The 26930-nt window shown below is 42.2% G+C and overlaps 9 protein-coding genes across 9 annotated transcripts; 6 read left to right on the forward strand and 3 right to left on the reverse strand.

The window, feature by feature from the left end:
* Positions 1–1811: 1811 nt before the first annotated feature.
* Positions 1812–6524, forward strand: I206_102001 (uncharacterized protein; the record flags this gene model as incomplete). The annotated part of the gene is made up of 17 exons (XM_070202489.1): positions 1812–2705; positions 2769–3045; positions 3115–3786; positions 3847–3896; positions 3969–4217; positions 4286–4420; positions 4480–4524; positions 4580–4650; positions 4742–4790; positions 4843–4874; positions 4934–5136; positions 5206–5294; positions 5354–5468; positions 5542–5647; positions 5716–6106; positions 6169–6435; positions 6507–6524. 17 exons carry the CDS (start codon positions 1812–1814, stop codon positions 6522–6524), a joined length of 3663 nt encoding a protein of 1220 aa, XP_070058590.1.
* Positions 6525–6626: 102 nt separating this feature from the next.
* On the forward strand, positions 6627–6878 carry I206_102002 (uncharacterized protein; the record flags this gene model as incomplete). Its single annotated transcript, XM_019158600.1, has 1 exon — positions 6627–6878. One exon carries the CDS (start codon positions 6627–6629, stop codon positions 6876–6878), a length of 252 nt encoding a protein of 83 aa, XP_019008346.1.
* Positions 6879–7263: 385 nt separating this feature from the next.
* I206_102003 (uncharacterized protein) lies at positions 7264–8890 on the reverse strand (the record flags this gene model as incomplete). The annotated part of the gene is made up of 7 exons (XM_019158599.1): positions 7264–7399; positions 7518–7618; positions 7860–7940; positions 8026–8120; positions 8192–8317; positions 8380–8595; positions 8677–8890. 7 exons carry the CDS (start codon positions 8888–8890, stop codon positions 7264–7266), a joined length of 969 nt encoding a protein of 322 aa, XP_019008345.1.
* Positions 8891–9596: 706 nt separating this feature from the next.
* Positions 9597–11643, reverse strand: I206_102004 (uncharacterized protein; the record flags this gene model as incomplete). The annotated part of the gene is made up of 11 exons (XM_019158598.1): positions 9597–9695; positions 9756–10178; positions 10235–10304; positions 10365–10468; positions 10528–10578; positions 10636–10711; positions 10770–10849; positions 10908–11099; positions 11165–11272; positions 11332–11378; positions 11505–11643. The coding sequence occupies 11 exons, from the start codon at positions 11641–11643 to the stop codon at positions 9597–9599; spliced, it is 1389 nt and encodes a 462-aa protein (XP_019008344.1).
* A 1407-nt stretch (positions 11644–13050) lies between these two features.
* Positions 13051–14953, forward strand: I206_102005 (uncharacterized protein; the record flags this gene model as incomplete). Its single annotated transcript, XM_019158597.1, has 8 exons — positions 13051–13419; positions 13500–13848; positions 13919–14026; positions 14077–14286; positions 14344–14402; positions 14459–14496; positions 14571–14650; positions 14727–14953. The coding sequence occupies 8 exons, from the start codon at positions 13051–13053 to the stop codon at positions 14951–14953; spliced, it is 1440 nt and encodes a 479-aa protein (XP_019008343.1).
* A 787-nt stretch (positions 14954–15740) lies between these two features.
* On the forward strand, positions 15741–18548 carry I206_102006 (uncharacterized protein; the record flags this gene model as incomplete). The annotated part of the gene is made up of 5 exons (XM_070202490.1): positions 15741–16004; positions 16167–17739; positions 17798–17855; positions 17911–18033; positions 18095–18548. 5 exons carry the CDS (start codon positions 15741–15743, stop codon positions 18546–18548), a joined length of 2472 nt encoding a protein of 823 aa, XP_070058591.1.
* Positions 18549–19090: 542 nt separating this feature from the next.
* I206_102007 (uncharacterized protein) lies at positions 19091–22861 on the forward strand (the record flags this gene model as incomplete). Its single annotated transcript, XM_070202491.1, has 15 exons — positions 19091–19329; positions 19444–19507; positions 19570–19683; positions 19746–19798; positions 19859–19972; positions 20032–20383; positions 20440–20541; positions 20600–20659; positions 20708–21381; positions 21444–21560; positions 21615–21658; positions 21714–22200; positions 22264–22314; positions 22366–22459; positions 22526–22861. The coding sequence occupies 15 exons, from the start codon at positions 19091–19093 to the stop codon at positions 22859–22861; spliced, it is 2901 nt and encodes a 966-aa protein (XP_070058592.1).
* A 99-nt stretch (positions 22862–22960) lies between these two features.
* On the reverse strand, positions 22961–23478 carry I206_102008 (cytochrome c oxidase assembly protein COX19; the record flags this gene model as incomplete). The annotated part of the gene is made up of 3 exons (XM_019158594.1): positions 22961–23144; positions 23213–23324; positions 23397–23478. 3 exons carry the CDS (start codon positions 23476–23478, stop codon positions 22961–22963), a joined length of 378 nt encoding a protein of 125 aa, XP_019008340.1.
* A 378-nt stretch (positions 23479–23856) lies between these two features.
* I206_102009 (uncharacterized protein) lies at positions 23857–25801 on the forward strand (the record flags this gene model as incomplete). Its single annotated transcript, XM_019158593.1, has 3 exons — positions 23857–24123; positions 24249–24487; positions 24574–25801. 3 exons carry the CDS (start codon positions 23857–23859, stop codon positions 25799–25801), a joined length of 1734 nt encoding a protein of 577 aa, XP_019008339.1.
* Between the last annotated feature and the right edge of the window lie 1129 nt (positions 25802–26930).

The raw sequence follows: 26930 nt of genomic DNA on the forward strand, positions 1-26930 counted from the left end.
ATATTATAAGTAAGCTTGAGAAAAAAGAAAAAGAAGAAAAGAAACAAAGTAGAAAGGAGATCTGTGACTGTATACTTGTATATATGTGACTACTATAGTCGTGTTTTTCTCCTAGAGAGATAAGAAAGGGAGGGGTCACCGCCTCGTGTGTAAAATAATATTCGGTACGAAAAGGAACGGGCTTATTCGGACAATCCTCCTCTATAGTTTTGGATAGCATTATACCGTACAGACTCAGGTTATACGGTAAGACAAGGAAGGATTTCATAATCAAGCGACTCAGTATTCAGTACTCTCATGAAAATGTGATTGGTTAAATCCTTATCTTTCAAACTCTTTCTTTTTCCCGGATACTTTCTTATTGGTAATTTATGGAATGAATGAAATCGTCAGAGGTAACGGACGACAAGAGGAAAAGTCTCGGTTCAAACATCCTTACTTTCCCTTGAAGTCCTGCCCCCTTAAAAGGTCTGTGCACCCAATATAGTATTTTCATAAATTCAGAATAGAAAATGCCGTTAAAGTAACATACCATGCCAAGATCGAGCTTATCTGTCAAACTTGATTGGCTATTTGCGAGTGAATCCTTATCTCTGAGTGCGAAAATATGAAAATACCCTTTTGCGGCTTTCCACGCGTGCCCTTAATTGCCTCCACTCACCTTCGCGTCACCGGCTTATGAACATTGGGATCACTCGGCCGTTCATCGAAGAATAGTTCGCTACTCACCATTACTCGTAAGATATTCCAAAAAGTCCACGCTGCGCGCAATTAGACTCTGATCAAGCCCGAGGAGTCAAAAATGATCGACGATCAAATCAGAGATAGTCCCGAACTTTGATCGGAAGTTTTCGCCGGTCAGGAGTATTATGGTGGAGATGCTAAAGCCGGCCCGCCATTATGCAGTGTCGCCGCTCGATCAACCAGATTCCGAATTAGTGAAAGCACCGAGCCAATGTCATCGGACGCTCGGATACCCCCTCAATTGCTTCAAAGCACGCTTATTTAGTAAGGTGATGAAACGACGCAATGGCCAGTATGTGGCTGTTTGGAATTTGCCATTGACCCTCGGTCATCACAACGCGATTACTCACGTCCGACGACCGTCAATCTGATGATCCAGCAATCCTTATTGACTCCGGATCTTGAAGGGCAGTCTGCCAAGTCACCATCCCAAGCACCGAGAAGCACAAGCGATTCGGTATGAGACTATTTTTGATCGTCTATACAAGTCTCGATAACATACGCAGCTACCAAAAGCATCAAAAATCGTTAGCGCTTTTGACCATCGTCTAGAGTATTCAGAGCATGAAACGGCTCGTGCTCACTGATCTGACGTGATTTCCCACTAACGGGCCCTCTTCCATTTTTCTAATACCCCCTGGTCCTGGTCTGACTAGATAATGGCGTTGGAGGGTATTGGCTTGCGGATCCGTGCGGAGATCAAGGAAAATGTAAGCCCGAAGATTTTCTCTGCAACATGCTACTTCAACGATTCAGATTGCTTCACTCTACATGCACTGCTACGCTAACAATAGGATCTGGGGTATATCTATCGAGTATGCGGATGAAAAACCTTCAATTCATATCAAAACAATTTTAGCATCTGCAATTCCATCGTATAGGTTTTCAAATCAAGGTATTGTTGCTTCTTTTGCCCGCTTGTTCTGCTCACGGCCATCAAACCTCCCATTTGCCTGGCTTTCTACAACGCGAAACCGGTAACGAAGGATTCCTACCAGTCCCTAGCAAGGAAGTAGCTTGTCAGCCAATTTCCTCAAGGATTGAGGGCATTCTAAATTTCATCAAAAATGGTGGGCCTTAACCTGTCTCTCGGCAGGACATCAGGTAAAAGTATTCGCGCTGAAGATTCTTATAATCGCTCTCATCATCCGGCTGTACCTAAAAAACCTACACATTTCCCTCAAACCCCATATTTGCAATCTAAAATCCCGTTAGAAGATAATTTATCGATAAAAAGGGATCCTTTTGCGAGAAATGACGGTTTACAACACTCTGCAATATACAATTCATTCACTTCTACTTCTCCAATATTCAATGGTTATACGGAAAGGCAATCTTCGGAAAGAGATAAAGAACATAGACATAAAAGACAAGATTCTGAATTTTCATTAGATAGACAGGTAGTTGATATATTAGCAGATTACATCAAGCCTGACAAAACCGAACAATCTTCTACTAGACTTCGTACCGAATACAAAAACAACCCTGATCTGCTTAATCAACCTCTTTCGCCAACACCTACAGTCTCATTTGAAAGACCTATACCAAGTCGAGCATCTTCATTCGCAGATCAATCTGCTCCACCTTCGCCTTTAATTCCACCTTCAATCTTATCGCAAGAATCGAACGTCACTACTAGCTACGCATCTAAGATCCCTTCAAAGCATTTACCGAGTATGACAAGAAATTCAGCTCTAGGATCCAATATTCGTCGAGGTGAAAGTAAAACTTCGGAGAAGCTTAAACATAATGTCTCGCCTGGGATGTTGGAAAAGATGGAAGAGTTAGACGAGTTGAAAGGGTTGAGGAACGATTCCGTGCCTCATATACTCAGTGGTTTCAACCAGACTTTCAATCAAAGTACTACAAGTGTTGGATCTAGGGCGAAAGCTGACAAGGTGCTGGGTATTGATTCAAATGCAAAATTGGCTTCGTTATATCTGGTTTCCGGTCTTGGGAAGGTAAGTTGTATCATTTGCTACCTTGTAAACATCAGCGGACTCATTACACTTTCACGACTACAGTCCGCCTCTCAATGGTCGTTTGCCGATTGCGACTCTTCCCGTGGAGTGCAGCCTCTTGAAGATTCGATTGGTCTGTTCTGGCGACCTGAAATGTTAGGAAGTTCATTCAGCGGTGAAAAAATAGAAGACACCACTCGTTCTCGAAAGGATTCCAAATCAAGTACTTTCACCAATGGTTTATCTAAAGATATAAGGGGAAAATACGTTCCTGATGCTGGTCCGGATGGTCCTCAAAGATTAGTCAGTAAGACTATGAAGTTTGCTCATCCTCGAGACGGTCAGTACTCGTCTACAGTTGATTATCAGACAGGAGGAAAGGCTAACATACTCGTGTTCATGTGTTCAGTGGAAGTAATTAATTCGACCCTGTCCCCTCCTACTACTTGTCACGCATTCAAATTTACTATACCTCGACATGATACTCTTGCTGCTATTGCTCGTACTCGACTTGATAGTGCTGTATCTGGTAATATCAACACCTATTCGATGCTCTCAGCAATAGACGAACAGGGTAATCTCGATCCTTCATTACACTTACAAGCTCGTGGAAATCCCAATGTCAGAAATACAGCTTCTGCAACTGAACTTACTTTTTACGGAGTGACCTTGACAGTTTGGACTCATGCGGATCGAGATCGCGCAGTACAATTGAAGTCTATCAAAATGCGTGCTGAACGTGCTAAATTAGGTCAAGGATCTTTAAACTCAATTAATCCATTAGTTCAACAGAGACGAAATGGCTCAACTGCTCCAAGTGAAAGTGGAAAGAAAGGAACCAAAAGAGGATCATTACATTATATGATGGGGAAAAATCAATCAGAAGGTGATGTGACTGGAACAAGTGAGACTGAAACTGGTATGAGTGATTCGGATTTAGAAGGTCCACTTGGAAGAAGAGGAATTAGAAATACTATTCAAGGTGATAGATTGTCAACAGTAGATAGTGTTCCTGAAGATGCCGCTGCTGCTTATGACGAAGCGAGTGATATTTTCTGGATGCCTTATGCTATTACCATGGGTAAGTCAGCTTATGCTGCGGAAATAAAAATCAAGCTTATCTATCAATACGCGAAACTAGTGTCTCGATTCCCCATTTACGATTTCTTACAAGATTATCTTCGACTGAGTGTAAGTTTGCCTACCGCTTATTACGATCCTCTGTCAAAGCTGCAGCTTATTCCATCTCGCTTTCATTATTAGTGGGCTAGATTCTCTAAGAATGCTAAAATACACATGATCCAAATCAATCAATTACTCAATTTTGATCCACCTAGACCTGGAGAATCTTTCAAGTTGGCTGTAAGGGAAAAAGCAGAAGATGAAGTGATCATCGAGGGTCATATGCCTGGAGGATTAATGAATTTCGATCAAGGATTGATGAAGGTGGATTTCCAATTATGGCCATTATTCCAGGCTGTCGACTTAGATCATATAGTAACTGCTGCAGAGGTAAATCCCCATCCTGATCTCATAGTCATAATGACGAAAATAGGCTAATTCGCCAAATTTGTGAACAGGTGGCTTTGTCAAATTCTGGAAGGATTATCTTTTGCTCCAAGCATCCTGCTATGCTCAATGCAGCAGTCAGTACCCTCAAGTACGTAGTCGAGCTCAGAGGCTGGGACGGTATCAGTATGCCAATGATACACGCTGTGAGTTCGGCTTAGTTGCGTGTGAAAGAGTGGACTTGGGTGCTAATTGATTGATCAAGCGAGACACCACCTTTATCATTGAGGATCCTGGACCATACATTATTGTGAGACAACTTAATTCTGGGATTCTCCATATTGACTGACAACATCTCTTAAAAGGGTATGCCAACTGAATGTCGATACCTCCTTGCACCCCCACCTGAAGTAGTCATCATTGATATCGATACCAAGTGAGTTTTGCAATCAGTCTGTATGGAACTGATATATAGTTCTCTTTCGTGCAAATCGCCTCCTTTTGGTGTGATTACCCCTCGACCAAAGCGAGAGAAAATCAAGCAGAAAATACTGGCTGCTTTGGGTCATTCGTATCGTATGTTCAGTCGCATCGTATTATATACAGGCGAGCTCATAATTGACTCTAGCAATGGACCGAAGTATCCCTATGGAGTTCAAAGTATCTTATCCTAAGGGTAATTTTCGAAATCTCAATAAATTCACTTATAAAGGAGACAGGCCCCATTATCTGGGAGAACGATTGAAACCACCTAGTTGGTGGAGACATGAAGCTATTATTTCGGTCTTTGATAAGATATTAGCCGACAAGCACAAAAAGCCTACATTGATTCAGAGACTTATGAAATCTGGAATTGCGAGACCTCAAGCTCAATTATCGGTTGGTGAACAAATTGCCAAGGCTATGATGAGAAGACGAGCTTGTGAGTGTCTCGATTATCATGTTATCTGGCGGACCGATAATTAGCTAATTCTCTCATTCATGTAAACAGTGCATTATGTCGAGACTCGAGATGATCTGGAGCTCAAGGTGGCAAAGATAAATCGAAGATTACTCAAGCTAATTCAAGAAGGTGATCACGTAAGTCGGACTATGATTGGGCTCGCGTGTCTGACTACTGACTGATGTTGCTTTCATAGTGGAAAAAGCAATTCGAAATCTTTGAGAAATATGCCGATCGCTTGACGGTAGAAGCGAATGAGCTGAAGACTAAGATTGACAGAGAACGAAGAGAAGCAAGAAGACTATCAAATCGTAAGTCTTGGATTTCAAATTTCACTGGTTTCAATTGTGCACGTGAACTGTGGGTTGATGCTTTTGGTTTTAGTGGCAAATGAGCAAACTAAGCAGAATGCAGATCTGGAAGAGAAACTCAAGAACACTGAGGATGCTAGAGCTGAAGCGATGAGACAATTATCTGACATGCATCAATCGTAAGTCGTACTGAATTATTAGAATAACTCCCCGCGAAAAGCTAATCTCGACGTTCTCTTCATAATAGGATCCAAGATCTTGAACGAGAGCGAGAAGAGATCATGAATTCACTTGAAGATCAAATCAACGGGGCTTTAGCAGGCTTACCTAGCTCCATTCATCCTGTAAATGGCTCAGATACATCTTCCAGACCAGGTACACCTGGTGATACAGCTTCAATAAGATCAAGAGTTTCGATTAGATCGAGACCTACTATTGCCAATTCAATGATTTCTAGTCGATCCAAACCACTCAGCGTTTTAGGGCAGGTTCGAAGCGAGAGTAGATTAAACAAACGCGCATCACTCGTTACTGGCACTACTAACGAAACTGAGCGTGGGGTTGGGCTGGGATTACCTGGTGGATCGACAAGTGGTGGAGATGCGATTGCTCAACGGATTGCCAGTATTCAAGCCAAGGTGAGTGCAGATGAACAATTTAGTGAAAACCGTTATCATGCTGATATTTGTATATCTGATAGCTCGAACTTGCGTTGAACGTTGTTTCTGCTCAAAGATCAGCAAGCGTAATGACTTCATCATCCATACCCACAACGGATTCCGAAGTTGAGACAGAAGCTCAATCAGAATTAAGCGGTGACTCAGATACAGAAGGTAATAACACAGCAATTATTAAGAATTACACTTCAGATCAAACTAACATAACAAAAGGAGGTTTGGAGACCGTTAAAGGAGATGGAAATATTGCAACTCCCACAGCATCCAGAAGACCTTCTCATGCCGATATGGTAATTGATTCAAAATTAGAGGCTGTCCTACCTATACCATCCTCTCATGCTAAATGCAATGGAAATAGTAGAAATTCAGGTGGAAGTGAAGAGTTCTTATCTGCAGATGAACATTTATCTCCTTCTAAAAATCAACCACTCAACTTGAAAATACTAGATCATCATCTAAAATAATCTCGAAACAATCTAAAATGTCTGATCCAATAATCATGACTCCCCGAAGTCGAAAATCACAAAAATCCACTTCGAGAAAAAATAGGAATATCACTCCTCCTTCAGGTGATAGTGACGCAGACGCTTCAGATCATACTGCTCATGCAGGTAAAAAGTCTAATTTGAAAATGATGTATATGGATGAATCAGAAAATGAAGAAAATGGTAAAAGGTTATCAGCTACGTCAACTTTGTCCAGTCGAACTATTTCTTTCGGTCAAGCTGTTTAATAGTCAATTATATCTGATTTGGAATTCTTCGACTATTTCTCAATCTTTTCGACCTTTTGACACCCGTGTTTTTGTTTATTTGTCGCTCATGAACCTATACTACCTTAATTTTTATTTCGTATACTATACCTGCATCATATCGATTCTCTTCCATGGTCTATCAACTTGATAGCTAAAGATCGTACTCCCATATACCCCAGATATGTAGTAGACAGATAAACGGAAGTCGCATAGTATATAATCATATATCTTTCTAGTGGCACGACCCCCTTCCAGCCGCTAGTAACGTTTACCTGCGTTGAAGCGACATTGCTATGATATTCACTATTGCTTTTCTTCTCCACCTGAAATACAATGGATCATTTTTTTACAGATTTAATGGCGATTAGATGATATGTTCCGTTTGATCGTCTAACAAAATTGGTGATTTGGATGGATCAGGTATTTTACGGGTACCCATAGCTTCTGTTACACCGCTCGAAGCTAGGAACTGAGCCCATTTCGGTTCAATGAAGATACCGCTATTCAAAATACATAGTCAGCTCAGGAAGCACAATAGATTGAATGGTGGAGTAGCGGTTTGAAATAGGACGTCAATCCGGGAAGGAAATGAAAGTTCAATGTGATGGTTGCACTTACGTAGCGTCGGCTATCCTCTCTCCACTTGTAGTTTCCATATACCCAGTAACAACGCTTTTCCTTCCTTTGACGGTATCGAGCTTGGTCTTTACGATAACGAACTGAAAGTCCGAAAAGTCATGTCAGCTGAGACGCACGGACAGCAAGGCGTAATGGGCATGCAGAAGTTAGGTCGGAGCGGGGTGGAGGATATATAGGACAGGACAGGGCGAAAATGAGCTGCACTTCAGAAGGGAGAAGGTAAGAAACAGGGAGGTGGAAGGTGAAGGACGGTAACGATAGCGAAAAGCGGAGCGAGGCAATGAAGATGGAGGAGAGCTGTGATTTGGCTCGATAATTCACCTGATCAGCCATACAAGGGGATCTATAATTGATATTGAGATTGGCGGTTACACCTATATTAGATGGAAGATTGAGTAAAGCCTAATATGCAACATCGATCTATCAGCTGTCATCCCCGTCCGTGTGGGAAGTCCGAGCAAAGTAGACTGATTAAGGTAAAACTCACGTTCCTCGCTAAAGTCTCGTCAAAGACCGTAGCCAATAGACCACCATGAATGATTCCATCATGTCCGCACAAAGCTCTACCAAGGTGGATGACAGCTGCATTGTGTGAAGCATTGATCAGCCAAGTCAGCCATGAATGATGTTGAGACCAGGAGAGATGAACTGACCTATAGCTTCCGATTCATCTGTTTTGGCGAATAATACAGGTGCGATAGCTAACATCCCTGGTCCTCTCAATGAGCCAGCTGTCAGAGAATTATGGACCTTGTTTGGATCGTAATTTTGGTATGGCCCTATATAGTGACTCGATCAGCGAGTCTGTTCCCCTTAGGAGTTGATGTGAGAAGCTACTCACTAGTTTCGTACCATTTCCCCTCTCCGACCTTTTTCCTCATTTCCTCGACGATGTCTAACTCGTGTATACATTGTTCCATATCGCTCATATGGCTCTTTCCCCTTGGACTATCTTTATGAGGAGGCGGTGGTGCATATCTAGGGAAGATGAAAAGTACTAATTGTGGTGGAAAGGCTGCTCCTGCTACATATACCGCTGGGAAAGCTAAAGCGAGGGCTGTATGAGATGGACAACATTTCAGTCCAGGATACTCACTTGAAATGAAGGAATACTGGCAGTGGAGCAAGGCAAACTTACCAAATCTTGTAGCCCATCTCCTGAATGCTCCGGGACCAGTACGTTGCTTAGGTATGTACTCAGCATGAGCATGATCATGACCTCGTCCTCCGTGAGCATGAGATGCGGTTGAGAATCCTTTTGAGCCGAATTGTGATCGACCTCTAATCACTTGACGTGAGGGTCCAGCGAGATTACTCCTCAAGGAGGGTAAGAAAGCTGTTCGGAACGACATCGTACAGATCTGTGACCTCAATTTGATTTAGAGAATGATCGATGAGACTTTGGGAAAAAGTCGTCTTATGTCGAAACGAAAGGTTGGTGATGCTAAATTCTGCCAATGGGAGATCTCGCAAAAGTGATATGATCTACAATAATGATGCTGAAAACCAATACGACTTTTCCCGTAACCGTAAGAAAAGATCGATTGATTAAGGACTATCAAACAAAGTTCCGAGCCGTGCCCATCCGTAAAATGATTAATGATTGAAATGAAATCGTAGCCCCACATGACATCCCCCACATCCATTCGGTTTTCCATCGGTGACACCCACCACCATACTACAGCTACAGCTGTCATGCATCATAATCTCATATCATACGGTTAATGACGAGCGCGACTTGTGTGACAACATGCGGAATCATTTTACAGAGGCCGTGTTTATGCGGGATATTGTCGGCCCGGGCGGGACGTGATCATCTTTGGTCGATATTTTCCAATCCTTACGTGTGGAAAGAGCAATATGTGATTCCCGTTCCGTATGGACTGCTGCATGGTATAGCTACCAATGGGAATATCAACAAAACAGAGTAGTTCCACCAGTTGACCTCAGTATCCATATAAACATGCGCCCTCAATCGTATACTAGATCCGCTCTCTGAGCTAAACTCTTCTCGCTCAGCGAGATTAATGACAATAACCCGTCGTCAAACACATTAGACTATGCCTTTTCAATGACTTGTTCTGTCCTGACAACAATATTGACTTCAGTGGGTCTAACACGTCGAGGGATATCACCGGGTGATATGAAGTTGTCGAACTATAAGGATAATGTCAATGTCAACAACCTCCGACAAATCAGGTGAAGTATATGACTTACGGCTTCTGGAGAATCATCAACACCTTCACCTGGTCTCAGCATCCTCTCTCCCCCTGTAGGAGCAAATGGTGCATCGCCTCTAGAATTTAAACTCTCCATCGTTCTATTTCTATCTCGGTGCATATCACTTTCAAGTGCGATCGCAACTACGCCACCACTTTCCATTTCGTCTAATCCACTCAAACGAGTTTTCTCAATATTCAACCTTTCTCCTAATGCTCCCCATGGATTTGATCTTCGTTGAGCTCGCTCTATATCTCGATGATAACCATTTCCATCATTCTCATCGTACTTGTGAGAATTGATGGTGGATGTTGAAGGCAAAATTTGCATGTCTCTCCGATGAGTTGAACGAGGTGGTCGAATGAATAAGTTGGGTGAGCGAGAAGTATCTTGCGAAGAGTTGTTTCGAGGTAAAAGGATCTATGAATCCAGGTCAGGAACTTATAACAGTGTGTTATTTGACTATGGATACTTACCATGAGTGACAGGCCATTAGAAGTGAAGACAAAGAACAGTCCACAAACGAAGAAGAGATCAAGCCAGAATCTACAGCCATCCCACTTAGCTTAGTATGCTATACCATCTGGCCGGAGATTGAGGACATACGGTGTAGTATTGACATGTTTGTGCTTGGTCTGACCGTCAATAGAAAGGGTCAAGATACAGAAGGCATATAAGAATCTGAACAGGGTACGAATGCCATTCAGTTCCTATCATAGAAAGTTGAAAATTAGTTTAAGCGACAAGACTAAAATAGCAGAATAATCACCTTGAAGTACTCCAGTCGAGTCATAACTTCTGCGTTGGCTCCTTGGCGGCCCTGCGATAGTTTTTCAGCCAAAAATGCGGCACGGATTCAGCCAGAATCTTGGCTCACCGATTCAGCAACGAATCCTGGGAAAACGATGTATAACCATAAACTCATAAAGAAAAGTAGAGTTGCAAGAACAGATCTGATTAGGAGAACTCAGTTTATGAACATCTATCTTGTTGCGAATATTGATGACTTACCCAGCCATAAAGATGTTAGCTTCCATCTTAATCAAATTTGTGGTTTCCATATTTCCAACAGCAGGTATAACCGTAATTACCTATCAGGTTATTGTTAATTCCAGAATCCCCTTGCCAATATAGGATCGCCTAACTTACGGTAATACTGATAAAAACCCATATTTTGAACCAGATACTTCTGAACCAATTCTTACTATCTCTCTTCCTAATAGCATTAATCAAGTAAGCCCAATAAAGGGTTTCCTCAGAATGAATAGCTAGGACTATTCCCCATGCCACGCCTAATAATTGATACGAGAATCGAACCAAGTCTCGTTTCCTGTCACTCCACTTAGTATATTCCACAAATCATCAGTATACGCTTCAACGTGATTTGAAGGAAACTCTCTACTAACCAGCTGAAAAGGGACTGGCATGATCTCACTTTCCGTTTGGGAAATAGGTACAACCGCATAATATTCTGTATATTTCACCCATACTAAGATCACATTCCATGCTGTGAACTATTTTCAAACGCTTTGGTCAATACACCATGCGCGATGGACGGCTAATGGAAACTCACTAATGCAGACGAGATTATGAACATCCACTGCAGAGGTGCAGACAGCACTTTCAGTTCAAAGTTGACCTTTCAATTCGAGCTGATACTCACTACGATGACTACGTAGGTAAACAATACCCGTCAGCGTTGTACAGTGATTGCATGATATCAATTATAAGTAATTAAGTACTTACTGAATCGAAAAGCGTTTCTTTTAGTATATAGCATACAACGAAACTTGTCATATTTCCATAAATGCCACAACACAAAAATATCACCTAAGATGGTTGCTAGAGCTCCTAGGATTTGAGCAGAAGGTGATTCGTGACACATGTTATCGAATGCAGAAAAGTATCGAATACTCCAATATCAGTAAATCGATCAGCAACCACTTGGAAATATTGTGTTACTATCAAAAGGTGTGGAGTTGGGTGGATAATGAAAATCGTTAGGTCTTATGGGAGAAATCAAGTTATATACCCATATTATATGCATGACTACCATCATTCCGTTATTTCATCATCAATCAGGTAAAATAAGCTAGACAGCCATCCTTTAACACATACACACAGATACCTCTAATTGTAAAAAGCGGGAACGCCTTTACACACATGGTCTGTGTTAAATTGGATTATCCTTTTTTCTTAGCCGAAATCACTGAAGCTTGGTACGATCAGTCGACGAAAGACTCCTTTTGGAACAGATCTGATCATGCTGTGTACTTTGCGAATTTGTTGTCAAAGTCATCCCAATTAGTATGTATGCCATACAGTTTTTCGAATTTACAGATCTGAAAACTAGTACTATTGTAAGTGATAATACACAAAGACTAGCGTAGATATTCAACGACATTTCAACATGATGTATCAAATTGCGTTGATTGGTACTTTTCTACTGACTTCAAATTTGATCCGTTAATCCCGTTAAAGGAACACTTTCAGGAAATGGATTATACCAGACAAGTGATCAAATTTGTATGTGATCTGCTTTTGATCAAACCGTTCATCAAAACCCTACCACCGATGAAAATAGGCTTTGACCGAGTGTATCCGGTGAGTGGTAATTAAGTTTATCTCGGTTTTCTTGCGCTAGCTTGATGGATCATGACCATGACCGAGATACCCATTCTTATTACGAGCATCACAGCTAGAAGCCTGACGGGATACTATCAAGCGTGAGGGCTGTGAATTGTGGGAGAGAAGGATACTCCGCATGCAATACTGAAATGATACGAATATCCACTATGATCTGGGTATTTAGGAACCGATGTGGGAGTCCAAATCCACACTCAACTGAAGGTACATTGTATCTGCCGAATATTGTCCGGTTTATCGACACTTGACGACCACTTCCATGTACAGTTCGGTGTCACTCTTAAGTCTTAACGTTTATGACGTCGAACCTACGAATAATCACGTGACAATCACTCGGTTCATTCCGATACCGAACCGGATAAATATAATGTTTTCGGAAAATGAAATAATACCTCTTAGCGCTAAAATGATATAGTGATTTACGGGAAGAGAGGAGGAGGGGTGAGGGGTTACATACTCTTCATACAACTTTAACTTCTGTTCAGTAGTACCACCCAGTCCGAATCAGTACTCGTACCTAAGCGAAGAGGGGATCTCATGATCAGCTGATATCAATTAGCGAGGTCTCCGGATTAAAAAGATCACCCCTTTTGGTTTAGTCACATGATCAAGTCATCATTCTGCTGATTCTAGGTTCTTTGGAAGAATGGTCAAGAACAGGAAAGCGGGTACAAACGAGTCACTTCAAAAGAAGGACAAAGAAACTATAAGAACCAATGAATCAAATGTCGCTCAGTATGAATTCACTCAAACCCAAACTTCTTACTCTGCCATTAAACCTAAATCAAAGAAAAAGAAGAAGGTAGTTAATCGTAAAATACCGAAATACATTATGGTTGGGATACTTTCAATTACAGTATTAGGTTTAGCAGCTTACATACAATCTGTGAAAGGTGGAACATCGCACATCAAGAGATGGGATAATGCTTTACCAAAATATGCTCAAATCATTAGACCAAGTAGTTTCGCAGTATTAGATAGTGTACCTTCGCCAACCGAGCACAACTTCACTACTGTAAGTACGATCATCCTTGCTGATTGATATAAAATGCCGTTTCGATATCTACCTTCAAATACTGATTGTCCAATATTTAGCTATTTTATCCACCTGGTACAAGTGCAGAATCGCTAAAAGAAAAACCTTTCCTAATTTACGATGATGCATTTTATGACATAATCGGTACCAACCCCACCCTTACACTTGTAGCTGACGGAGGTTCAAATCCACTTTTTCACGAAGCAACAGTATGGTACCCTCCTACAGATGAAGTTTTCTTCGTCCAGAATGCTGGAGCTCCAGCTGCAGGTACTGGATTGGATAAATCAGCTATAATTCAAAAGATTAGTCTATCACAAGCTGCAAATATTGCTTCTCAAGGCAATGGAACGGGTTTTGTTGATGTCATCACTGTTAATACTACCTCCGAGGTGACTAATCCTAATGGTGAGTTTTTAAGATATCTCACTTAAGTCAATGGGAATGTCTATGCTGATTTAACAATATTATGGTTTAGGCGCGACAAATTTCCGAGGAAAAATCGTTTTCACAGGTGAAGGTCAAGGTGACAATGTACCTCCTGCTCTATACTGGGTTGATCCAAATGAACCATACAATACAACTGGTGAGTCAAGTCGACAAATTGTCAACTTAAGCTGACGCAGTTCTTTCTAGTAATCTTGAACAATTACTATGGACGACAATTCAGCTCACTCAACGATGTTGCTGTTAATCCAAGAAACAAGCAATTGTACTTTACAGATGTGACATATGGATATTTACAAGATTTCAGACCTGCTCCTGTATTACCAAATCAAGTTTACAAATTTAATGTAGATACTGGTGCTTTAGGTGTAGTTGCGGATGGATTCAATTTACCTAATGGTGAGTAAAATTCCATCAATATAAGTGATGTCGCGTTGTTCTGATGCACGCGATCAGGTCTCACTTTCTCTCCTGATGGTCAATTTGCTTATGTCGCTGATACCGGTGCCAACGCTGTAAGTGATAAGTTTTAGACTTTTGAGTTTGGATTGTTGCTAACGTTGTTATATAGGGTTTCTGGGGTTTCAATTATACTAAACCTGCAACTTTGTGAGTAGGGCTGTATCTTCCCTGTGATTCCAGTTTCATAGTCTGACTGATCGGAGTATTGTATGTGAATACAGATACCGATTCAATGTGAATGATGATGGCACTTTCGGTAATCGACAAACTTTTGCCTACATCGATGCTGGTGTACCAGATGGTAAGTTTTGCCACTTGATATGAATTACTTGTGAAGCAATATAAGCTTATGCGGCTTATGATGATTCTGTTGATAGGAGTTCATTGTGACAATAAAGGAAACGTTTATGCTGGTGTAGGAGACGGTATTCACGTTTGGGATCCGACTGGTTTGCTATTAGGTAAAATTTGGTTAGGAGAAACATCTGCAAATTTCCAATTTGCTGGTAAAGGTAGATTGGTGATTTGCGCAGAAACCAAACTTTACTATGTGACTTTGGAAGCGGAAGGAGCGGATATCACTAGTTCAAGTTATTCTGGATGATCAAGATGTTGAGGATATAGGTATAATAATAGGAGAGTTTGTGTTCGGTGACTCTTCCAAGATAAATCCTATACTTTATATTTTTAGTGTCATCAGCAGTTAAAACAATATGCAAATGCGTCAAGTCGATCTGTCCTAATTGTGACATATTCCGCTGAAGCTTGAAGTTTGCATCGGGAATAAATTACAGTGTTTGACAATGGTGGCTGCATGAAATGGCAATTCGGGGATACCCGATGAATCCACTTAATTGAATCAGAGTCAAAATGCGGTAGTTGTTAAGTCTGAAGTTTACCCCGCGTGATCAATTCAAATCAAACCCCTTGAATCGGATCAGATCGACCGGCAATTAATGGGAGTTTCCCCATTTAAAGGGGTTTACGGGATGAGATGAGATTACCTGATTTAGTAGGATGATAAGCCATTTCCCACTTATGATTGCCACGTTATCTCCGGTTGTAGTAGACTCCGAGCTAAACATATACTAGTTATTACCCTGAAACCTATTCAGACGACTCATCACCCATAGATAGTCAACTAGCAGTAGTCTTATCACTTATCACACCATATCACATTCATCCCTTCTTATTCAATCCAGTCTCTTCACGCGTACATACAGATATATAAATACACACCTTATCAGAAGGAGTACTCTATCCCTCTTCTCAAACTATTTGTATTCCCTTTTGTTTTTCCACCACAGCTACGTATATCTTTTTTACTTGATTATAGTTGTTGTACCGTATTCCTTTGTTTCATCGCATTTGCCACTTCACTTAAATCCATCATGCGCAGTGCAGCGCTCATTGCTATCCTTCCTCTCCTCGCCACCACTCTGGCTAGACCTACGTATGACGATGTCCCCGTTGTAAGAGAACGAAAATCATTATCGTTTGGTCCGGTGCACAAGCATCATTCATACCAAATCATCGATGAATCTCCTCTCGCGCCTTCCTTACTGGATGACCCAGTAGATATCAAGGATGTAGCTAGGAGGTTTATCGAGGAGAGATTTGGTCTTGAAGGAGAGTCTTTCTACATTCGAGAAGATGTAAGTGCATCCGTAAACGAACTTTCCTCATCGTCACTCCAGCTGCGAAAACATACCTTCGTGCCCTCCACTCGATCCCCTCCGCGTGGGATCGCCGCAACCTGTATCATGGCGATAGTTCTTTGTGACGAATCTCGCTGATCCCTTTGTCCTGCTATTCAGAGTCACACCGACGCGTCCACTGGTCTCACGAGGATCTTCGCCAAGCAACTTATCAACGGTCTTGAGGTCTCCGATGGTGATCTCAATGTGAACATCGATTCCAATGGTCGTGTCGCATCATGGGGTAACTCTTTCCACCCAGGAGATTCACCAGACCTCCATGACGCCTTAGAAGGATCATCTGGAGAAACCGCAAGAACCTGCAAAGTCCTCCAAGAGACATACGACGCTCATAAAGCCCATCTTGCCGAGTTAAACGGTGACGAAGGTGCTTGGGGTCTAGTTAAATCTGCTGCCCAAGTCATTTTAGGAGGATCATATACCTCTAAAGAAGTTGACGAAGGCGCTATCAAGAAAGTACACAAGTCGATGAGACACATCAAACATCATCAAAAGGCTCTATGTGAATTACCCACCAAGGAATCCTCGGGTATCCTTTCTCCTGTAGAAGGTCTGGTTAGCCTGTTACCTAGAATTCACGCTTCAAACGAGAACTTCCAAGGTATCTCCGCCATTGACCTTTCATCGACACCTAAAAACAGCTTCGGACCTAAAGACGCGCCTGCTGAACCTCCCACCGAGATCATTTCTGGACCAGGTCTCGAACAATCAGGTGTCATTTCCGATGTGCCTGCTCGACTCATGTATACCCAAGTCACAGAAGGAGCACCGAGACTCGTCTGGAAATACACTGTCGAAATGAAAGATAGTTGGTATGAAGCCTACGTTGATGTCAAGACCGGTGAACTCCTTCGTATCGTCGATTGGGCAACAGATTTCGACTTTGAACCTTATCACAAGGGAAAGAAGGAAGTCGAAGTCAAGAAAGGTGGCCATCAAAAACCACTTCCTAAACCTCCTAAGTACGATGAACATTCTTATCTAGTCTTTCCATGGGGTGTCAATGATCCTACCACCGGAAACCTCTCGGTCGTGACCAAACCTTGGGACAATGTTGCGTCTCCTTTAGGATGGCACAAGTTCCCCTCGGATTCTAACCCATACTTGACCCCTATCGATGGTACACATGTCCACCAGAACTACACAACGTTCAAGACCACTATTGGTAATAACGTTTACGCTCATGAGGATTGGGAAGGCCGAAACAATTTCTTACAAAATTACCGACCTATCGCCAATGATTCTGTATTTGTCTACGAATACGGGGAGCCAGATGGATTGAGACCTAAAGAATATATCGATATGGTCATAACTCAACTATTCTACACATCAAACATGTACCATGATTTGCTCCACCGACTCGGTTTCGACGAATTATCAGGTAACTTCCAAGTTTATAACTTTGATAAAGGTGGTAAAGGTGGTGATGCGGTAATCACCAATGCTCAAGATGGTTCAGGATATAATAATGCGAATTTCATGACTCCTCCAGATGGTGAAGCGCCCCGGATGAGAATGTACATATGGGATACCGCTACTCCTTACAGAGACGGTGATCTTGAAGCTGGTATCGTCATCCACGAGTACTCTCATGGTTTATCTACTAGATTGACCGGTGGTCCAGCCAACTCCGGCTGTCTGGGCTGGGGTGAAGCAGGTGGAATGGGTGAAGGTGAGTCTTGTCTTACCCTCTTGATCTGGCTTGTATTGACGCCTCGGCTTCTTATCAGGATGGGGAGATTTCGCCGCTACTCTCATCCGACAAATCGAGGAGCACAAGGAGTTCAAGTGGGTCGAGGATTTCTTACAGCCTTCCACCAAGCTAATCGTTGTTCTCCCTTAGGAATGGCTCGGATGTCTATCCCATGGGTGCTTGGGCTGCCAATACCGCTGGCGGTATCCGACACTTCAAGTACAGCACTGACAAAGAGTTGAACCCCTCAACCTACAAGTTCCTTAACAAAGGGTGAGTGCAAGCTGTTGTGACATCGAGTAAATCTAAACAGAAGTTGACTTCCGGTCTTCAGCAACTACTGGGGAGTACACGCTATTGGAGAAGTCTGGGCTCAAACTCTCTTTGTCGCCTCTCAGCGACTGGTCGAGAAGCACGGTTTCGGAGAAACCCTTTTCCCTCCTGAAGATGTAACCAAGCCCAACGACTACTACACCAAGACTTCACTTGAATCGGTTGATGCTTTGGGCAAACCAGTACCTCTTATCCCTAAACATGGTAACACCCTCTTACTCCAATTGGTAATTGATGGTATGAAGCTTCAACCTTGTCGACCATCTTTCTTCGACGCTCGTGACGCCATCATTCAAGCCGACCAAATCAGGACAGGAGGTGATAATTACTGTGTACTCTGGGATGCCTTCGCTGAAGGTGGTCTAGGTTCAGATGCAGAATTGAACGGCAACACTCCTTGGGGAGGAGGTATCAGAGTTAACGGATTCAAAGTTCCCAAGAAATGTAGAAAGTAGAATGACCTTCCTTTTATTTTCCCATAGAATGATAGACAATTTGCGGAACTGAATTATATCATCTATTTTCATCTGTACGTGCTCAATTAAATCATATCAATAAATAGCTTTAGGATCTAGATCGTTGTACCACTTTTTATTTTTCGATTGTCATAGTATTATAAGGAGGATCCAGTAAATATGAATGTATGCAGACCAGAATAGCCCCAACCTCATCTCAAATGCCTATCTATATCCGAGCATTATATAGTCTACAATAATGCTTTCCGGAGTGATGCGAGCTTGTACGTGAGCTTGGAATTCGTCATCACGTTGTTCATACCTCCACTCGGTGCAAATGCCGTTCAACAATGACGATAACATCCGTTCGCCTTTTGTCAATGTTGTTCCTTCTGATCAGTCTACTTCACATCAATCTGTCGCACTACGAAACTTGGGGTAAGCGAGCCATAATAAGCACAGCAAGATGATCAAGATAGTGATACGGCGGAATTGAAACGGCCATTAACAAAGCCCCCTCATAGTCTTGAAGTAAAAGTACAATGTCATTCACACTTTCACCTACGTCAATCTCGAGTTTCTCTCCGAGTCCTTCAGTTCCTTCAAGATTCTCTTCACCTGTTCCTTCTCCATCAAATGCACAGACCAAAGAAGCATTACTTATACCCACAGATAGACCGCTTGAAGAGCTGGAGGAGAAATGGATAAGTAAGCTGGGTAGATTGAAAGTGGAAAAAGAGGTTACATTGCGAGGCTATGCATTGTATTCATTGAGAAGTTGGTGAGTTTAATTCATACCCCAACATCACGAAACCTTTCAGCAAAGATCCATTGAAATGGTGTCTGAGGGTTCACCGATTATATCGTTCTGTATTGATGTTGATTGTTTTTACAGGTTCTTATCGAGAACACACTTCTCACATACTATTGTCACTCAAACAGGCAAACCAACTGAGCAGGTAATTGGATTATCAAGGAATGATTTTTAACCTACAGCTGCTGACTCGAAAATACAATATAGATATCAGCATACTTGCTGGTCCCATTGCCTAGCTTGTCTCACCATGAAGCCGCGGTCGAGGTAGCGAATGCCATCCAATTTTTAGCTTCTGAATTTCAATCTTCGCCGCGGAAAGTGAGTTACTGTATGAATGATCATCGAGAAACATCTCTTGGACATGCTGACCTATGAGACAGACAGAGTACGGTACTCTCTTAGTGACCACGCCATCTGCTTTTGGTCAGGAAGTGTAAGCTTTTTCTTGATCTTGCCAGCTGTTGAGCTAATACAGCTTATTCCAATTACGTAGAAATCCTGTTCCAGGTGGTGATTTCCGAGTAGCTAAACCATTTACTACTGTGAACACAGGCTTGAGGAGGCTAGGATGTGGAGGAAGAGCTGTCATAGGTTTGGAAAGTCCAATGTAAGTCGTTCTTATCTATCGACACTTAGGACAATATTCGCTAATACACCTCCCATTAGACCGGCACTTAGACGAAAATTCCATGAATTATACAAAATACCTCAACCAACCCATCCTATTATCCCCCTATCGCGGAATAGCTCTCCATCAACATCTCCGAAAGATGCCAAAACTTTCTCTCCATCCCCGTTGGCTGATAATACACAAGCCGATATCACATCTGATCCATTTACGTTCCTTGTGATTGAACTAGTCAAGCTTATCCAAGCTTCTTTAACCCTTTGGGGACTTTTTTGTAGTCCAAGTAATAACTTGGAAATAGATGGATTGTTTTGTGATGAAACGAAAGCTGGAATATTTCAATGGAGGAGAATTATGGGAATGGAGCATGAAGAATCGCTCAAACTTGAAGTAAGCTTGTTCGTGACCAGCTCATCAGAAGTTATAGCTTATATTTTGACTTGTAGAAAGAGACTTCAGGAGGGTGTATTGACCCTAAAACTCTCTCAGCGCTTCTGAGTTCAGTGACTAGCGTTCACTACGAAATGGACGCTCTTGGTGTGGAAAAGGTGGGCTCTTGAGCACAAGTTGGGAAGGCAAAAAAGTCTAACCAAGGTGATTTGATAGCTGCCTAAAGACCCGTTCTCCAACTATAGACGATTATTGAAGACATGGACAGGCTTTCAAGTGAGTTCCCCATATTTGGTCAAAGAGAAAACATTGACGATGTGACAGACAGGCAATTCTTCGCTCCAACAACCGATACAATACTTGACAGTCAGCTCGATTAGGTCTCTAACGCAGCATTACCTTGCTGACCGGACTCGACATCACGGTGATGCGCTAAAGGTGCACAGGCTACTTTTTAATGGCGTTGCTCAAGCCACTAGTTCAATCTCAGCGAATCTCAAAGGTGGATCGACTGAAGATACACCAATCCGAAAAAGAGAGCATCACTTGCGTTTCAGGGGCGAAGATGAGGATGATCAGGGAGTTGGACTTATCATACCTGAAGGAGAAGTCGGACCGGTTGCTCCACCAGATGTAATAACTACCGATCTAGAAGCGTATATCAAAGGTATCTTGAGATCAAGAGAAAAGGATTGGGATATTATGGGTGCTCGAAGAGTAGCTGAATTGTGGAATGGAACTGTCGCCGAGAGCGACACGGGTCGAAGAAGAAAACTTAATGGCAGGATGGGAAGTATGAACTCCTCAACGGGAAATATACGAGATTCGAATAGAGGTGTACTTAGAAAAAAAACTCAATCTAGAGACTTTGCAATTGGCCAATCTGCTCATCTTGGAATCAAAGAGGACGACGAAGGTGATGGGGATTTCAAAGGAGCATTCAAAGAGATATCGGGTAGAGCTGGTCAAGCTATCAAAGGTGGCTTCGGATTGGTATCGTAAGTTGATCCATTGATCTCCTGATTGGAATGAAGGCTGACAATTGAAATAACGGATGTAGGCGAAAAGGAACTAATTATGAAACTTCAGATTCTGAGACTGGCACTGCTGCTCCATCGTCTAGCAAGTCATCCATCATGAGAAAAAGGCAAAGCATCGTACCCTTAGTAATTGAGCCGTGAGTCTTCTGAATTTTTGGCGCAGGAACGTGAACCACTGACTTTTGGCGCAGAGATCTCGAAGTAGTGGATGAACAATTTGACAGAGATCAATCAGGTGAGTAATGAGGATGCCAGAAGCTTGGACAAATCTGACAGACAAGCTTGAACAGCTTCACCGAGTCCGTCGGCATCCCATCGTCTATTGGATCGCTCATTCAACAACTCTTCAAGGCCATCTTTTCTCACTGCCGGCTCTCGCGCTCAGTCGAAAAGACCTTCAATAGTAACTCAACCTTCAGGTAACGATAGTGATATATGGTCAAAAACATCATTAGGAAACGGCTTGAGTCCCGCTGAAGAAAAATCGGATATGGAATTTACCGCTAATGGATATTCACCTGGTGGCCATTCTCGTACACCGTCTGCAAGAGGAATACCCTACATCGAAGGTCGACCAGCCCATACGCGTACTCCGTCAGATAGGGCCATTGCTTGGCGAGAGCGTGGCAGAGCGACCACAATGTTAAGGACAGCAAGTGATGGTGCGGATGTTGTGATCGAGGAAACGGGTATGGAATGGGAAGTCACCAATCCTCATGGAACGGGTAAAAGGGATGGGGAAATCGTGGGGCAAAGAATATTGGAGCTGACTAGAAGGTGAATCAACACTTACGTTATTGAGATCGGAATCTGCTCGAACGCGCTGACTTGGGATGATAGGCATTCGCTAGAACAAGTCGACTTTTACAAAGATATGAGGAGGGTTGAACCGTGAGTCGCTAGAATGTTTGATTCGATCAGTTTTGACAGATATTTGCATAGTGAGCATCTCCAGATCGATGTAGAGATGTGTGCTGTTGTGCTTGATCTACGTGAACGTGAAAAGCAATTATCTAAAAGAGCTAAAGATGTTAAGGTGAGTTGTGCATGATTTTCCATATATAGATACAACAGGTTGACTTGTATTTTTGGGAAAACAAAGTTATTGGAAGAATCCGTATTCCAATCATTATCGCAATTCGTAGCTTCAGCTAAGAATCGAAGAGCCCATGTTGAAGATCTTCGGATAGCATCAGAAGGAATCAGGAAGCAGATTGAATCATTAGATGTTGATGATGAACATGATAATTCTCCTGCGGATAGGTTTCATTATTATCTATCAGAAGAAACTCATCGACCTGAATTGCTTGACGATTTAGGTAGATTGAAAGAGATGTGGGAGGGTATCAGGCGATCACAAGAAGAGAAGAGAAAGGTAGTTGATGGTGAGATTGGATTGGACGGAGGAACTAAGGGGAAATGGTGGAATTGGTGGTAATTGTATTCTGTATTTGTACTTGTAATATACTGGATGCTGAGCTATAATGTTGTAAACATATATGTGTTCGTTCTCGAAATGCCATGATTTGAATTCTTGCTATATCCTCTCTTGCGGCACCGTTGCTGATTCTTGTGTTGTTGTTGTTGTCGTTGTCGGGGTTGATATGGATGATGACGCCGGATTGGAAGTTGGCGATGTTGTAGCTTCAAGTTTGGGTAATGAAGGATCGACTACATCACCTAAACCAAGATTTTGAAAATCATCTCTTGTCATCAAGCCACTTTGGAATATCATAGAATCAGTAATTACCTCCCATTCAGCAGCAATCAAGTAACAGTAGGAACTCACTTGTCCATCCTACATTCTAAATATTTCTTGGATTGTAATCTACATTTACCATTATCGTTGGCATTTGATTTTAAACATTTCAAATAAGATAACATTGCTTCTTTACAATCTCCTGATATACAGAGGACGAAATGGATTAGTGATATTGATGTAGGTTATCTGGACTTTAGATGTCTGTACTCACCATCATGATCTAAAGGGAATGAACCTCTTTGAGGCGGTGATACTTTGAAATTATCTGTGAAACCTGGTCGACCGAATGACATGGTATCTTGGGGTCTTCGATACTATTGAGCAGAAGTGAGATTGAGCGGGTTATCAACGATATCTTAATTGATTGTCCTTGTGTAATCCTTGAAATTATCACTTTACAAAGCAGTAAACTGGAAACAATCGTTCAAAATTACTATCAACCGGGACCGAGTGATTCCGATCATTCCATTTCAATTGTGATTTCGGCGATATCCGCTATTCCTTCCACTTTGATTGTCCACTTGTTCCGTTAATGACCACTGACGTCGTGCTGGCATTGTTAATGCAACCAAACTCCTTTCATAAGTTGCTTCAGATAAGAACTTCTCGCCTACTAGGTTGTTGTATTGAGTATCATCGTTGAGCTGCGCTACTGCTTTGTAGCTCCAATCATGTCTCGAAACCTTGTCATCTACCTCTGTGCCCTCTCATCGCTTTCCTCAACTTTTGCCCTCCGACAAGGTCATAATCAATTACGAGACTTATACGCTTATCCTAAATACGAAGTACAATTCTTGAATGACTTGCCCCTATCACACTCTGATGCCGAACGAGTCAAGTCTCTCGGGGTGGAAAATGAGAATGATTGGCTAAGAGCTAAAGTTGAGCATGAAGGAGGAAAGAGATTGAGTGATGGAAGTGAGGACCTGTCGACGAAGGTGAGTAGCAACTCATTTTTCCGAATGCAAGCGGGAGCAGGGCTGGGCTGGAGAAAGAGCAATATATAGCTTGCTATTGTGATGAAACGGCAGCTGATTACTTTTGCTTTTTCCCTCTGGAACAGAATAACCTCGAAATAATACCTATGAACTTTGCTCATCCTTCTGAAGAATCCGGTACACCTTATCCATATCTCTGCTTGATGCCTTCGAAAAATATTACAGACACTCAAACAGCTATGATAGACTCTTTAGACCAAATTGTAGAAAGCGAAGATGAGTTGGACCCTTTACAGGGTTGGCAAGCTATGAGCCATTTGGATGGAAAATGCTTGTTTATGAAGCAAGGATGGTTCACTTATTCGTAAGTGCAACTCAAGGTCGACTGATCAGGAACTAGCATATCATGGTCATTCGCTTTAGTACTGAATGTTTCTATCATTCCTTTAGGTACTGCCATAACTCTCATATACGCCAGTTTCACGCTGCGGCTCATCCTCACCCTCATCCACCCGGTGGATTGGTTCCAGTAGAGGATACGAAATATGATGCTTATACTCTAGGCCAAGTCTCTCCTGGTGCAAGACAACGTTTTGCAGCTGGACAACACAAAGTTGGAGGCGGTGTCGATTTGAAGCAAATTAAGGGAGAATTGAATGACGGAAATCGCAAGTCCAACTCAGATGCATTGTCCACTGCAAATAAAAAGTCAAATCAGAATCAACCGACAATATCATTTGGATCCAATCAGTCTTCTTCGAGATACTTGATACAAAGATGGTCATATGGCACAAAATGTGATAAAACTGGTAAACCTCGTGAAGTCGAAGTTCAAATTCATTGTTCAATGACTACCGGAGATATGATTTACATGATTAAAGAAATTTCAATTTGTCAATATGTAATAATCATTCATTCACCTTATCTTTGTTCTTTACCTGGTTTCAAGAATCATCAAGAGAACTTGGTGAAAAAGATAGAAAATGCTCCGATCAGGTGTAGGCAAATTGTAAATGACGAAGAATTCACAAAATGGGAAAATGAACAAGTCTTAAAGGAGCCAAATCAAGGTATTCAGTTGGGGGGAGAGGTTTTAGGTTTAGATGGAGTAGAACTGGATAAATCTCATTCACCGTATAGCAAAAGACCTACTGGAGCGGATGTACCTCCTTCAGAAGATATCAAGCATCATTTCGGAATCAAAGGTCCCGAAAAAATGTTCCCGACTGAGGCTGATGGAGCAGGAGAAGAAGAAATTGCAATCGTATTTGAAGGGTCAGATGTTGAAGATGAATCACTTAGACATATGTTAAAGCAGGCTCTGGACCTTTTGGGTAAGAAGACATTATCGAAAGGTAAAACGGAGTCGAGTGAAAGTGATAGCAAAGACAATGAGGATTCCGAAGGAGAACAAGTGATATTTTATTCATGGGAAGAAGGTGATGAAGGACCTGTACTACTCGATGCGGATTTGGTTGTTCTTGATGAAGAGGAACAGACAGAGGGTGAAGAGGATATGACAAGTAAGGAAAAAGCGAGAGTTGGTTTAGGAAAGAAGGAGAAGAATGTCTTACAGCAAGTCGTCAGGGATTTCCTCAGTCAGAAGGGTAAATCGGGGCGAAGTGATGATGACAAAAGCGGAAAAAAGAAAGAAAAAAGGAAGAAGGATGAGTTATGAATGTGGTTGTACCAAGTAGGTCATTGATTTAGATGTATACATACACTGTCCTTGGATTTCTTTGCTGCTGCCAAACTGTCGAGCCCTCAATACCTTCAACGGCTGCATAAGACAAGATGTACCGAAAACCTGCATCCGAATTTTCAACGAGGGAGAGATTTAACACTGCAGCCGAATGCCGTTTCGGACTGAATTGTCAGAGACAAGAGTAACACCATTTTGATAGAAGCTGTGCATCATTTGGATAAGGTCTTTCCTCATGATGTGTCTCCCTTATCAACGATCTCTGTCGATCCTGTCTTGCAAAAGCTTAAACGATCCTCATGTATTGTACGGGGCTGTACCGCTCTGACAACCGAAAAGGAGTAGGGGCGGAGCGAAACGATAACGGATCATTCTCTTATAGCGCCCTCACACAAATGTCAACGAAAATCTACAAGACGTATATACATCACTTATAAAGGAAGATCTTTAGACAAAATATGGGGATACGATAGCTACGAACAAAATATTTGATCCCAAGTCCCTTAACCAGCGATACAGCTCCTTCGACCCTATAAGCTATCGGGCTACGAAAGGAAGAGGATTCTTCAATCTGCCGACCCTTCCTGATGCCTGCCCTCATAGGGATCAGTGTCAGTGGTAGCTCTTCTGGTTCGACCCAGGATTCGGTAAATTATGTCGGAGACCGCAGTTACTGGAATACCGATTGAGGGCAGAGGAACTGATATTTTATAGCTATACGGTTCGTGGCCCCGGCTGATGAACCATGAACCGTCGTTGATATCGAAAAAGTCATTGGTACCGGCCAAAAATAATGTGTTGTACGCTTCTCGCTGAGCCTCATCCCCATCCCCAACCCAGGCCATTGAGGCGGTATCGTTTTTCTCTTTCTCCGAAAGGCATTTCGGGAATCTTGGTTTGGTGACTATCTCTCTGAGTTTCTTGTCTTTGATATGTTTCAGTAGATCGTTTCTCCACTCATTTCTCGATGCTAGAATTTCTTCTAGAGATAATTCACGGGTTGTATCTTATGACGGAGTAGCAGAACTCCCTAATCGGGTGTCGTCAGGCTTTCGATCAGACATAATAATTTAGAATCGATAGTGTGTGTTGAATGATATCGGGT

This window comes from Kwoniella pini, chromosome 2 (genome assembly GCF_000512605.2).
Source record: "Kwoniella pini CBS 10737 chromosome 2, complete sequence".
NCBI classification, from domain to species: Eukaryota; Fungi; Basidiomycota; class Tremellomycetes; order Tremellales; family Cryptococcaceae; genus Kwoniella; species Kwoniella pini.